The 14,719-nt window shown below is 43.6% G+C and overlaps 1 protein-coding gene across 2 annotated transcripts in view; it reads left to right on the forward strand.

The window, feature by feature from the left end:
* The window catches only part of LOC138453359 (trans-1,2-dihydrobenzene-1,2-diol dehydrogenase-like), a 97,755-nt gene that overhangs the window by 66,191 nt on the left and 16,845 nt on the right, over window positions 1-14,719 (forward strand). For both annotated transcript variants that reach the window (XM_069606131.1, XM_069606122.1), the window contains exons 4-5: window positions 914-1,166; window positions 1,405-1,529. In XM_069606131.1, the coding sequence (XP_069462232.1) occupies window positions 914-1,166; window positions 1,405-1,529 (378 nt within the window). The remainder of the gene's footprint in view (window positions 1-913; window positions 1,167-1,404; window positions 1,530-14,719) is intronic.

Raw genomic sequence — 14,719 nt, forward strand, 5'->3', positions numbered from 1 at the left:
CCCCATCGCTGCTGTGTAGGCCGCCTGCCATGGGTCGTGCTGGAGCTGAATATGCAGTGTGCACCCATTTCCCAGGGCCGCCTGCTATCTGCTGCGGTGCACCGCAGCTGCGTGTGCTCATTTGCAATCTGTGTCGGACCGGAGTTTAACTCAGTCGCATGGCCGGCACGCAGGTTTCACCTGTCGTTGCCATGTGGTGTTCAAGTAACACCAGGTAGTACAAACCAGCAAGGATTAACAGGGCCTATCTATATATCTATACACAAGTTATTTTATTGGGTGGCTTCATTGTAACCCTCAAGTAAGCCTCCTTAAGCTCTGATACAGCGCCTTGATGCCTGCGGGCTGTAGCGCGCTCTACAAATACAAATAAATAAATATCTAATAATGAAGGAGGTCACTCATCAGTGCATTGTAACCCAACTTATCTTTATTTCGAAACTGAGGACTTCCCGTCCGTCATGTCGTTTCCCCTTTGGGTCTGAATGACCTGAACTCCGCCTACAACACAATGAGGCTAATTGCCAACAATGCCAACTTGACACCCACCACTCCTACAGTCCTGACACTGTCACACATGGAACCTATTGTCCACTCCAAGAACTCTCAGTATCTAATACATGCCATCAAGCATCCAAGACTCCGCACAAGAGAGATAGAAGACATATTGCAACAGACTTCTCCCATGCTAATGAAGTAGTTCCTCTTACAAAAGCAATCGCATAGGAAACTCCCAATAATCCCAGTAACACTCTTTTAATTGATGAACCTCCTTTACCGGAGACATGTCTCTTCCATTTCTTTTTTAAAATTCTCATTTTTATAACCTTCACCTTTCACAAAAGTAAAAGTGAGTGGCTTCCGAAATAGGTGGCCTCCAAACCGGCTAACCTATCCTTGCTTTATCCTACAGGCCATCTGGAGTCGCTTCTTCCCAGCCTATGAACGTATTCGGACCCTGCTGTCCCAGAAGGCTCTAGGGGAGGTGAAGGTTGTCCGTGCTGAGTTTGGTGCGAGCATTCAACATGTTACACGGGTAGTGGAGAAGGAGCTTGGGGGAGGAGCTATTCTGGACATTGGCTGCTACTGCATCCAGTTTGCTATGATGGTCTTTGGAGGCGAGAAGCCAGAGTCGATCACAGCCAAGGGCTTCCTATATGAGACAGGTAAGTAACTCTTTGGATAGTTGTGTTGGGCTTAATATACTGCATGTCTCAATTAAGGGAGCCTTCTGCAGATTAGACCCAACATAATTCAATGTTGCAACAAAGTGTACAGGACGAGTTTTGGGGCTCCCAAACTAATGAAAGAAATCCATAGACTATTTAATGGTTGTTTGTCTTGGGGAAAAGGAAAAGAAATGCAAAAGGGCTTTATTTGTAATCTTTCTATTTCTATTTTTAGGTGTTGAGGAGACAGTGACGGTCATCCTCCAATACTCCGGCAATCGCCAGGCCATTCTCACTTGCACCATTATGGCTCCCATGCCCAACCAGGCTGCAATCTGTGGCACGAAAGGAGCAATTCTGGTAATGGGAGAGGGAAGGGGTACAGGATGAGCTGGGGGACACTAACTGCAAAAAAGATCTATGGCTAAATGTACTTTTGGATTTATTGTTCATGCACAGTTGGGGGGAGAAAATGGTTCTATGTGAAAAGACCTCATTTTAAAGGTCTCAAGACAAAAAGACCGATTTACAATGCCCGGTTTTCTTTTGATGGTAAAAAACACATTGAAAAGGTCTTTTTCTCTTAAAATGCGTTTTAAAAAAATATTTGGGAGGGTTTCATCCCCCGAACCCCTCATTGTTCCTCCCTGCCCCGCCACCCACCTTCTCCCGTGGGATTTCAGCCCCAGCCCCCTCCCCCCACGCCAGAACCCCCACCACCCCGTCCAACCAAAACACATACATACACACAACACACACACACCAACACACACGCACCCACACACTTACCTGTTCTCCTCGCCCTCTGCTTCCGAGTCTGTCCTGTGTGGCAGGGGCATGACAGTTTGATTTAGAAAGACTGCTCTGTGCGGTAACAGTGCAGTATTTCTAAATCTATCATTTCACTTAGGACCGAGAAAATACTTTCACCAGAAAGAGTTCATGACCAGTGATTCATTCCAGCTGAAAAATCTCTCTGAAGCAAAGTTTCCTCAGTTCCCACACGCCACACCTTCTCTTGTAAAAGTACTAGGGTTTGATTACACACATAGGGGCCTCTCCTGTGCTTTAGGTTTGGGAATTGAGAACCTTGAAAGTCTACAAAAAGTGGGCATTATATAGTGTTCTAATTTATTATAAGTGGGGACAAATTCATTTGGATGATTTTATTATGAACATCTGTGGATTTGAGACATGGTCTCAAAATCAGGTTGTCTCCCATGTTGTTGAAGGTTGATGGATTTGATGACTCTTGGGCAAGTGACTGTCCACTATGCCGATAAAATGAAGCTGCAGCAAATTGGCATCTGCGCAAATGTTGGAGACCAGCTATGTCTATGGTCGTTGGTGCAGTGAACTTATGGTAAAAGTTCTAAGACAACTTTGCAAACCAATGCTCCTTTGGCTTCCTAATGTGCGCACACATTCGTCAATACCCTGGTATTGTTTCTCCCAGCTGGATGGGGAGTTTTAAAGCACAGGAACAGAGACATTTAAGCCAACACAGTAAATGGCAAATAATTTGTCAGTAAGTATTATCACAATTGGACTCAAATATGATCACCAAGGTTGTGAAGCAGAGCTACCATCGGGCAAACTATGTAGCGCCATGCAACATTGGGAGCTGTGATCACACTGAACGAAGGCCTCCACAGCGTTCCATGCAATGTAAAAACAGCACCCTTCTTTGGTCTCCTTTTTTTATAAATTATATCCAAATGTATTTATTTAATAATAATATTTATACAGCAAAGTCTTGCCCGTTAGGGCAGAGGAGTGCTGTACATGCCCAACCAAGATGTAACCGTTTCACCATCATGAGGTACATAGATGAACAGCAGATAATTAAGTGTTAGAACTACGAATTATGACTTTACACCACTATTGTGGGAATTCTTCTCTTTATACATAGGTGTGCTGAGCAGTAAGACCTTAAGGACCCATAGTGGAAAGGAGGGAAATTGATAGGGACTGTGAAGTCCTCTGAATAAGAATGAGGGAGTTTGTTGGTTTGTATAGCAGCATTGATTTGAATCACCTGAAGCCGCTTTGGGGAATTCAGGTTGCATATTTTCTGCTTGTGTGACATGCTAGATTGAGAAGGCTGGGGCTTGAGTCACCCATCACTTTAAGCTTCACTCTGTGTGTGGGTTGATGGTGTAGTGTGGGCGGAGGACTAGTACAGTGAACAGCAGAGCAAAGACAATCTGAAACTGTGCATTGTGTATCTTACCCCTTGACGCGGAAAACCAATATTTTGAGTAGGTATTTGTATACATGATTCTCTCAGGCATCCAAATGCGGACTGGCTCCAGTCAGGTGAGCTCTGACTGCTGCATGATGCAAGGATAGGACTGTGCACAAATGGCAGGCCACTGCTCTGGTGAACAAGTCGGATGAGACCTGGCTCTAACTGCCCTGTGGCCCCCATCTTCGCTCTCCTAACACCCAAAAACGTAAAAAACTGTTATACTGAGAAACTCTCTTAATATCTTAAGTACTGTAAATGGATGGGGATACCCCTGTTCTCCTTCACTTCCTTCTGAACATTTTAGCTTCTGGTTGCAGCAGAGAATGACACTTCAAGAAAACACAACCTTGTTTGCAGTAGGCAAGCAATATTATTGGGAGATCGCTTATCCTACTTCCTTTTTTCTGTGCAGTCCACCAGCATAGATAGGTTGAGCAGAAGATTGACTTTTGTTATCAACTTAAGATAAGTGTCGAAATTCAATAAAATGTAGGTCAGCACGGGAGTGGCAAGAATTCTTACTAATAATCCCATCCCATTACTTTGAGTCCTTTTCCAATGCCTCTTAGTGTAACCCCCGGCCCAAATGGGGCCCGGTTAGAGACTGGGAAAATAATAAATATGTATAGAAACCACAAGACACAAAGGGGTTTTTAAAAGCATGTTTTATTTATGTTGAAATGTGTTTGTGTTTGACAGTGGACCTTTCCCTGCCCTCAATAATAGATTTACCCGGAGAAAGTTCTGGAGAGGGAGAGAACCGTTGGAAAAGGAACATTTTAAGAAGGAGAGTGTGGAGAAAGTCAATTAAACCAAAGGAGAGTTAAAGAAGGACAGAAAGAAAAGAAAGAGCTGTGTTCCTGGGCGGTCACAGCCCCCTGGGGCCTCCCAATGGGGTCAAGCCGGGCTGCGTCTGCCAGCTGTAGCCTGGCATGAAAGAAAGCCCCAGGCTGTGTGTTTGTTGCGGTCTGGGTAAAGATCAACGCCTGTGCCCAGGGCCACGTGTGTGGGGTGGTCCCAGATCAAGAGCGTATTTTGGGAGGCAGTGGCCCACCCGGGTTGGCCCATAAAATAGAAAAGTGCATGGCCGCTGGCTGTCGAGTGAAGCTAACGCCCCAGTTTGGGGCAGCGTGTGGGCCGACCCGAACCGCAGCGTGGTCTGATAGCCCAGAGGTGCGAGAGGTCCCTGGCTACCTGCGTGGTGCGGCTTTGGTGAAGGTCATAGCCATTGGGGTAAGCTGGCCCACACGGTGGCCAGGCGGGCGGTCGATGAAGATGAAGAAAGAACCCCAACGGCACCAGCGGGGACCCAGCGAGACCACCTGCGTGCCTGTGCATCATCCGCTCTCTCGGGGAGAGCGGTGTGAGTGGGAACTTACCTGGAGCCTCGGCCGCATGGCGTGTGTTGGCTGGGTGCGCTGGCTCCACCAGGGTGGACGGGCCTGGGCAGGGTCCAACAAGGAATTTCCCCACCTGGAGCTCAATATGGTACCACCACAGAGGAAAATTAAAGGGCCCACAAGCCTTTTTAATGAAACTGAAAACCACCACCACTGAGGAAAAAGCATCAAAGAGCTTGTAAAGCCCTATGACATACCTCATTTTGTTTATGCACCACCAAGGAGGAAAAATGGAGTATGGGCTCATAAAGCCCTATCAAGAAATTAGGGCTAGCAGAGCCCAAAGGAAATTAAAGCCACTGAAAGCCACTGCCAAGGAGTAAAGCAAAGCAACATGAAGGGCTGTCAAAGCCCTGGAAACGATATCACCATCACAGAGGATATTGGGGCTTCAACAGCCCATGGGGACACTAAAGACTCTCAAAGCCCTACGAAGGAACAGAGCTTCCAAAGCCACACCAAATATACCCATGCCAGCCACCCACAGCAGAACGGGGCAGACATGTCAGGACAGGCAGCAGCCAAAAAGGTACTGTGTTTTGGGTGACATGACCTGGGATATGTCTTAGAAGGATGGGACGTTTTAGTTTAGAGCAGACTGCAGCTGCTAAGAGGTTCAAGGGGTATGAAGCTGGCAATGTGTTGTTGTGAGGTGGGAGATTGGGCAGAAAGTATGGTGCCCACAAGTATTGTGCAAAGGAACTTGCTTTAGGTTCATTTATTGATGGGTTTGTGCAATGAGCAGCTATTACTCTGATGAATGCACTGTTAAACACTGAAGGGGAAAACTGAATTAGAACAAGGGGCTGGTATGAAAACAGAGGATGTGTTTGCTGGATTAAAAAAAAAAGTTAACAAGGGATTATATAAAAACCTGCAGGGGTAACAAAACCCCCCCCCCTTTGGTGTACTGTGCCTCATTTAAGATCTGAACTCAGAATTGTGGCTCATCTCCTGATTTAACATCTTTTATTTGCAGTTTGCTCAGTGCCTCACCAGAGCAGCTGGTCTAGGATGGTTGGGTGATGTCAGTGTGGTCCGTTCCTGGCTCAGAGTATTTATAATACTGCCCTCACCCGGGCCAGGGGAGAAGAAAGAAATAGGGGCTACACTAGCATGAGGCGCCCACACCCCCTTAAACAGGCAACACTCTTATTCTCCAATAAGAATTCCCCTTGCATCAGGTGAACCCTCTCCACTGAAGTTGGGAGGATACATAGGCACACTTCATCCAGCATCCTCCTATTGTTTCTTTATTTCAACTATCAACCTTCCAGTAGGTCTTCTCTGCTGCTGCTGGTGAATACAGAAGCTGTGTGCTGGCATTCATACCCTCTCGATGCTAACTTGCTCCTTGCCCGAATGACAGGCACATGTTTTTAGACCACTGCCCATCCCCCTAACCTCTGTGAGGCACGTGAGGAGGACTATCACCATTGTTTTGGATTTTAGCGGTTCTGTTGTGCTAGCACCAGATTGAGGCGGAGGGGAGGATCCTACAACTGACCTACTTCGAAGTTTCTTCATGTTCAGTATTAAGCTAGTGGCACACCAAGTAGGAGATGTCGGACTGCTCCTATGAGACTTGGATATTTTGGTGGCAAGTGTATGTTTTCTGCACACTTCTCACATACCTGGAGCCGAGACCTCTCAGGAAACATTCTTCTGCCTCTCCACACAGGAGGGATGACCATAGCAGTGATATACTCACTTCCACACCTGTGGACGGTGGAGAGACACAGAAGTGAGAGGCGACACAGAAGTGAGAGATGACACTCCAGGTCACATTAACACAGAAAGACTGATGCTACCCATACTGTCCCCCCACCGACCTCCCTTAGTGTCTCTGCTCCAGTCCTGCCTGGTCCCTTGGATGCTGCTCTGTCCATCACTGTTTCTGCGGCTGAACTGAGGGTCATGATCATATACTCATTGAAAAGTATCATTGGAGCAAGACTGCCTCTCCTGCAGCCCTTCCCATGCATGTTCCAGTGGTAAGATCCCTGGATCCTCTCCATCACTGGAGGAGGTGCTGGACCCATGTGGTTGTGCCTGATGGGGTAATGGCTCACTAATTCCTGAGAAAAATGATTGTGGAGGGGGTGGCCTTTTATCTTCTGTTCAACCTGAACTTGTGAGATGTGACGACCTTCGCCAGTTAAGAAGGCATTCATGATACCCAAATACAAGCAACAACAAACCACAAACAGCAAAGACTAGGAAACACACTAATTCAAAGAGGACGCCCACTCAAAGAAATACAACCCATAATCCAAACATCATGCCTCACCCAAGAAAGACAAAGAAGCCAGAACAGACAACAGAAATAATGAGAAAACCCAAACCGCTCGGGAATAAACCAACGAGCATGATCCTACAACTCCGAAAAACTGGACAAAATATATCCCAGATAGCCGAAGGAGACATAAAATGAACAGAGCAAAGACAGACTACATTGCTCGCTACCTCTCCACATAGAACAGCGTGGCATACAAAAACAGCACAGCACCAACGAACCGACAGCCAGCAACCATCGCAAATACAGACCCCACCAGCAAAACAAATGCAACAGGACAACTAATAAACCATCCCAACCCGTCTTCACCATGGACAATACCCAAACCAGAATCGGTTATAAGTTGGAATCCATCACCATATACACACCCTACATCACCAAAGACTGGAACAACGGACGGGTACCTACTCAATTGACCACCTGGAACAAACCGAAATCAACCAACCCCGCCATAAACCTTATTGTTCTACTCAACAGAGAGACTGATTCCCAAAGAACCATTCCAGCCAACAGGTTCAACCAGGGAAAACCCACAAGCCACGGAAAAACACCCGACAACACACTGGGCCGAACAAACAATACAAACAACTACCTGAAAGGAAAATCAAACAAACTACACACTGCATCCTTCTCAATGTTAGATTCATGGCAAAACACTCAACAGAAATCCATGACCTCCTAAGGAAAGGAGGAACAGATGTGCTCTTTCTCACAGAAACCTGATTTTCAGACAACCACAAAGCCATTGCAAACAAATTAATACCAGACAATTATAAACTAATACATGTCAACTGAGGAAACCGAAGAGGAGGCGGAATCGCAATCGTACACAAAGAACACATCCGAGCATCTCGAATCATCACAACCAATGCAGGAGACTATGAATCCCTCCTCTTCAAGATATAACCCAACGACCAATCCAACATAGTATTCCTGCTGATCTACAGACCCCCTTCTTAAAACCCCAACTTTGCAACAGAAATAGCGGACAAGGCTGCCATGCCACCATGACAACCTAGTCATACTGGGAGATTTCAACATATGATTCTAAAAAGAAAACCAGTCCACAGCGAACTCACTCTGTGCACTGTTGTAAACTTTGCATTTCAAGAAAATAGTAAATGGATCCACCCACGACGCCGGACAAACCCTGGATGCAATTTTCTGCAGGGGAGAACTGTGCGCATCCGCGCCATCTACACCAATGGTATGGAGCGCCCACTACTTAATGCATCCGTGGTGCATTGCAGCAGACACGTTTTTCAGGACTGAAAACTTGCCATTAATCTTTAGTTTGATGCAAGAGATAACCGCATGTATACCCAAAGCTAAACGAAAATGAAAAGGCAGAAAAATGCCATTAGGGGTACAATAATCTGGAAATGTAGAGGGTGGGGCACCATGGTAAATTGAGGAGTTGGAGGGGGGGCTAGGGACCAAGTTTACAACAAAAAGTGCAAACGTTTTCTGGTAGCCGGGGAGTGGGAGAAGCAGGCACAGCCAAGGGAGGCACTTGGTGAGTGCCTGGGAGGGCAAGAAAGAATGTATTTTCTGTCATTTTTCCCGAAAAACGCGGTTATCAAATAACTACAGATAGCCACGGCTATCTGTAGTACATTGTTATTAAACGCGCAGTTATAGGGAAAGAGTTTTTTTAAAGAGTAACATAAAATGGCTTTTTACAGCTCAGTGAGGTAGGGGATGCAAAGTGGCCACAAAGTGTTTTAAAATATAGAGTGGGCGCGGCCGAAGGCCCTGGCTAGTGGGCCCAAAATACATGCATAGTATCTACGGCCGAAGGCCATTGCTAGTGGTCTGGTAGTGTTTTAAAATAGAGTGGGCACGGCCAAAGGCCGTTATCACTAGCCAGGGTCGAAGGCCATGGCTAGTGGTGCTGAAGAAAACCATTGGTATAACAAAACCCTTGACATTTATTAAAATAACTTTATTTAAGTTGACCCGATTTATTGCATCAAAACCTTTGAAATTTAGCGCATTTGGGAAGTCATGGCTGGCTTAACTCGGCGTGTTTCTGTTGCAAAGCCCAAGAGCACATATATATTATAACAGAAGGGATTCACAATAACATACAAAATGGCATTATGGGGGACATAGCATTTTGGTGGGTATCAATGGGAGCGTGCCGAGTTAAGCCGGTGATGACTTCCCAAATGTGCTGAATTTCAAGGGTTTTGTTGCGATAAATATGGTCAACTTAACTAAACGTCAACTAAAGGTTTTTCAGTGAATATATATATATATATATATATATATATATTTATATATATATTTAAAACCAGCAGTGCCTTAAAAAGCGCACTGCCTCTTTATTGCATCGGGTGCCTCTGGGCGGGGTGAAGACCCACCTCAAACACAAAAGAAACACACTGAAGAGATCACCACAATGCCTCTAATCATGGAAAGCAAAATTATCTCTTAAAGAAGACCCAGGCATTCGTTCCATTAAAGTGCTGATATATTCAAAATGTGTTGAGTTAAAGTTACCATACCAGTCAAACTAGCAACTGGAAATATACACATGGCTGTAACAATGTAAAAAATAACCTGTGAAACGGGTTTAACCTGCCACAGCGTTCCCTCCTCTCCAGGCAAAATTTCTTGAGGGACTTCTTGGTTCATCATTAAAGAAACAAGAGCCAGACCCTCAACAGCAACAAGTTGATTAGTATTGAATTGGCGAATTGCGCAGGCACAACAATGTCACTATGATACAATAAAAGTTTTGGATATTCTCGCCTGCTATTGATACAATTCCGTTATTTCTTAGATTCATTCATAAAGAACTCAATGTCCTCAGTAACGTGATTTATTCAGAATCGAGGTTTTTTTTCAATTTTCTAACAAATTTAAAAACATCAATTTGAAAATTCAATAAAGTCTCCTTGTTTGCTTAGTCGTCTATTAAATAAGTTAATCACGAGATTGGGTGATGTCTGTATGTCGCGCCATAGAATGGCAACTATTAACACATTAATACATGGTGTATGATACAACATAACCCATAGTCATTGATTCATAGAACTTTCACCCTAGCAAAGAAGTATGTCACAGAAGGCTAACAGAACTCTCATCCTAGCAATTAAAACATGTCTGAACCATTGTTCCATGTTTTCTGTTTGTTTGTTTGTTTCGTCAATCCTGCTGTTCACATATTCATATGGTATGTAATGACAAATAGTTTTCTGTATTTATTTATACTTTTGCCATATTTTTATAACATGCTTTTATATGTGACTTAATCTACATAATATTTATGTCTGTAATGGCAGACTTGAGGACGACCCACGGTCGAAACACAAGTCGGCTGCTATCCGTTATATACCACATTATTCTGAATAAATCATGTTGTTGAGGAAATTGAGTGCTTTATGGATGAATCTAAGAAATAACGGAATTGTATCAATAGCAGACGAGAATATCCAAACTTTTATTGTAAAATAATTACATTGTTGTCCCTGCGCGATTCGCCAATTCAATACTAATCAACTTATTTCTCTATAGAAGCTTTGGGTAGAGCCTCCAGGTATTGGTGACACTCTGGGCGATGATACGTATACTTATCATATACCTTTGAGAGCCATTGTGCACCCACCAGCGTTTCTATCCCTGTCAGTTTTAACATCTCAACAGCAACATGTCACGTGATGTCCTAATCAGATGACTTCATCGGCTGACAATGTGGTACCTTCGGCGAATCTGATCGCCATATTTAAATGGATAAGTATATTCGCAATCAAGGTTGTTTAGGCTTAAATGAACATATAAACCAACACCCTTTTAATAGGTAAAGTATAAGGACCTATAGCAATCGAGGGCTTGCCATTATTACAGCCAGAAAACAATTATAAAAAACAAATACCAAGGTAAAGTGCAAATGCATTTGTTACAATTTTCATACCATCTTTAATAAATACAAAATTAGTCACACACAAAGCACAAGTTACACAAGCAACTCGAAGGAGGCAGCACGCGCCATTTAAAACAAAGGACCGTGAAAAGAGGTTTAATGCAACCCAATTGGGCAAAACAAAATGCCGAAATGAAATTCATGTGGCATACCTGTAAAATATTCTCCAGTGGGACAGAAGCATTACTCTGTAATAACGGCAGTTCTGACTGAATAGTCACAGTGCCAAAAATAATACCCAACATTAAAACGTCATCTCACAAGAAAAGTGCATAGTGTGGGACTTTAAAATAAAATCTTCCATGTGGCTGACAACTGTCAATACTCTGTAGCACTGTAGGTACCTAGGCAGCGCAGTTGGCACATACCAAGTCTATACAGTGCACCTATAGTATCGCAATCCAGCCCACGTGGTCCACAAGCACTGCTCTGTAATAATCGCAGTGCTGGCTGTCTCCAATTAAAGTGCCAGGTGCAATACGGATAGGAATGTACATAAAGTGCACAGTGCAGCTTAACCGTTAACAATTCATCATTACAAATTATTAAACATCGCATCTTGAATACAATTCATTCATTCATCAGAATGGATATAAAAGCACAACAGTTCCCACATAGGCACTTCATACATAGCACCTATGAGGTTATATAATTGATTGCGTGACCAGATTTGTAGTATATGGAATCACTTGCCCATGTGAAAAATTGATATAGGAACCACTAGTTGTCCTTTAAAAGTTAGGATTCTCCAACACTACTGGGTGATAGAAAATAAGAACACTAGTTATCCACTAGCAGTCCATTTTGAAGTACATGACAGCAATCCCACCCTGTCAAAATTCAGTGCACTAGCGAATGCCACAGAACACAAGAGACTAGGCAATAGAGAAAGAAAGTTAAGACAACTTGAATCTAGACTGAGTATTGAATTTAACACCAAGAAGCCGAATGGACGTAATTCGAATGAGGAATTATCAGTTCATTTATACGGATAATTCTATGCTGCTATAATGCAGCCTAAATATCCATAATCCAAGGTGCTTGCACTTAATGTTCCTATACTCTCTGTTTTATGGGAATCTGTGAATGTTGATCTAACTATGTACTACACTATCTGAAGAGTATCAATGAGATGATTATAGATCATTATTTGCAGAAGGGCTTGATGTTTATACATATTGAAAAATGTGTATTTGATTGATTGATTGATATTTTATTTCTATCGCGCTCGTACACAAGTGTTTCAGAGCGCGACAAGGCAAGGGAGGGGAACAAGGGAGAACAAAACGGCGATCTTACTAGGCCCAGTGACATTGAGAACGCGCAAGTGCATGGGAGAGGGGGGAGGGGAAAAGTGCATGGAAGGGGGGAGAAGTGGAAAGTGCGAAGCAGAGGAGAAACAGATAAATAACAATAAATACATAATAAAGGCTACAAACAGTGGTAATGCAGCCAGCAATGTGCAAGTGCTATGTTTAAGGCAGCAGACAGGGTAGGCCTGATAAGTGCAGGAAGAAAAAGGGGGTGCTGTATGGGTACAGATACAGACCCCAGTGCAAGGGGTGGCCCGGAGGCAGTGCGGGAGGGTGGCAGGGTGAGCAGGTACCTGGGCCAGAAGGACAGAGGGTGGCCAGGTGCACGGTGCCAAGAGAGAACAGATCAGCAGGGGATAGGGGGAGCGAAGGCAGAAGAAAAGAGGAAGGTCTTGAGGTGCTTCCGGAACCGGAGATGATTCTCCAAGTTTTAGAGTGGCAGGGAGGCTGTTCCAGAGGGAGGCCCCAGCCGAACACAGAGATCTACCTCCAGCTCGTTTTTTTGAAAAACGACTGAACCTGAGGGCGTTGGAGGTAGAAGAGCTCGAGAGGGGAGGTATTTGCGGAGGGATAGCTGAAGTTATTTTGGACCCAGGACCCAGAAAGCCTTGTGGAAAATGCAGAGGGTTTTGAATTTAATCCTTGCATCCACTGGGAGCCAGTGGAGAGATTTCAGAGCTGGAGAGATATGATCGCAGGGCTTGAGGCCAAGGACAAGTCTCGCAGTCCTGTTCTGGATTAGTTGCAGAGGGCGGAGAGTAGAGGCAGGTAGATTTAGAAAGAGGCTGTTACAACAGTCCAAGCTAGAGAGAACCAGAGCTTTGGATACCATGAACTTCTGGGGGAAGGAGAGGAAAGGCAGAGTATACTGGTTGTGGGAGAATCGTTATGCACTTGCACTTTGTTTATTGCTTTAAAGTTTCTTTAACGTTTTTATAAGGATGATTTGCATTTATTGAAATGACAGCTAACTGCTACCACTGGAAGAAGCGTAGATGCTTAATATTGAATGATTTATTGCCATCACAATGGGTCTACATTGTGATGGCAATAAATCATCACTTGGAGAACAATCTTATATCTATGATCATTCATATTGAAATGGAATATGTCAATGCTGTATGTATATTGGCAATTGTGATAATATCAAATGTGCACTTGCACTTTATTCAACTCTTCTCGGGCAAATTTAATTTTATTGCAATGAGAGTTCACTATTATAGAAAATGTCACCCTTGAGCGAATTGTGAAATATGTATGTAGCACATGGATTAGCACTTTATTTATTGAAACCAATATTCTATATGGGAATGCGTTTCAAACATACCACGTAACCAGCCCTCAGCCCCCAGCCATGCTATTAGGCATTATACAGAATGGCTAACCTGTTTAGATAACATGAGCCATTAACATCCAGCAGACATGAAGCATGATGTCCCACTTGGGCTAGATCGTGACGACCATTGGAGTTACCATGTATAGCACCTTATTTCGTGAATTGCACTAAAATTATATGCTTTTTCTTTTTAGAAGGTTTGCACTGTTTATTTGACATTGTTAACCCGTATAAGACATATTGTAACTGTCTGACGATATGATTAATGTAAATGAGTATTTGCAATTATTTATTCTAAGCACTAGCACTTTAATCACATTATGATGTAATAGTGCCATCATTTGAGAGATGCAGCATCTCGTTATGAGATCATTTTATACGGTATCAGAGAATTGAAATGGCGAAGATATCAACGGCTACTCTGTATTGGCAACTGGTATTATTTGACAAAACAGGCATGAGCAACATTAAGTATGTATTTGCAGAAGATATGTTCGTACAATGACATTTGTGATGTCATCTTTGATGTCCTGGGTGTTAGTCTTAAAAGTGCACAATGGTGGTGCGAGTTATGGTAGCTTAGCTTAATATATCTGGCAAATTTCTGGGTTTTTTTGGTTTTACTTTTAACCAACACGTCCCTTTCATAGGTTTTCATTAGGGCAACTTAACCATAACGTCCCTTTAACAAAGTTTTTTCAATGAATTTCATAGGTTTTTACCAGTGCAGCCTAATTTGCTATAACTTCCTAATATCATACTCACCCCCAATATATCAGCATTTCCATTAAATCTAGAAAGTTTAAAGCAAAAACTAACATTCCCCACCTCCTAGTAACATTGAAAATATTTCTATCAGTTTTCTACATCTTTTTACACTATTTTGTGTTCGCTGACCTTTGCGAATGTCTGACGTCACCGCGGACTTCCCGAACAGCATCACATGACCGTGCTCATGCGCGGGGTGATGATGTGTTCGAGAACATGTCTGTACTTTGCGAACAGGTATGTGCTTCGCGAACAGTT

Source organism: Ambystoma mexicanum, chromosome 1p (genome assembly GCF_040938575.1).
Source record: "Ambystoma mexicanum isolate Mex_15411 chromosome 1p, UKY_AmexF1_1, whole genome shotgun sequence".
Lineage (NCBI taxonomy): Eukaryota > Metazoa > Chordata > Amphibia > Caudata > Ambystomatidae > Ambystoma > Ambystoma mexicanum.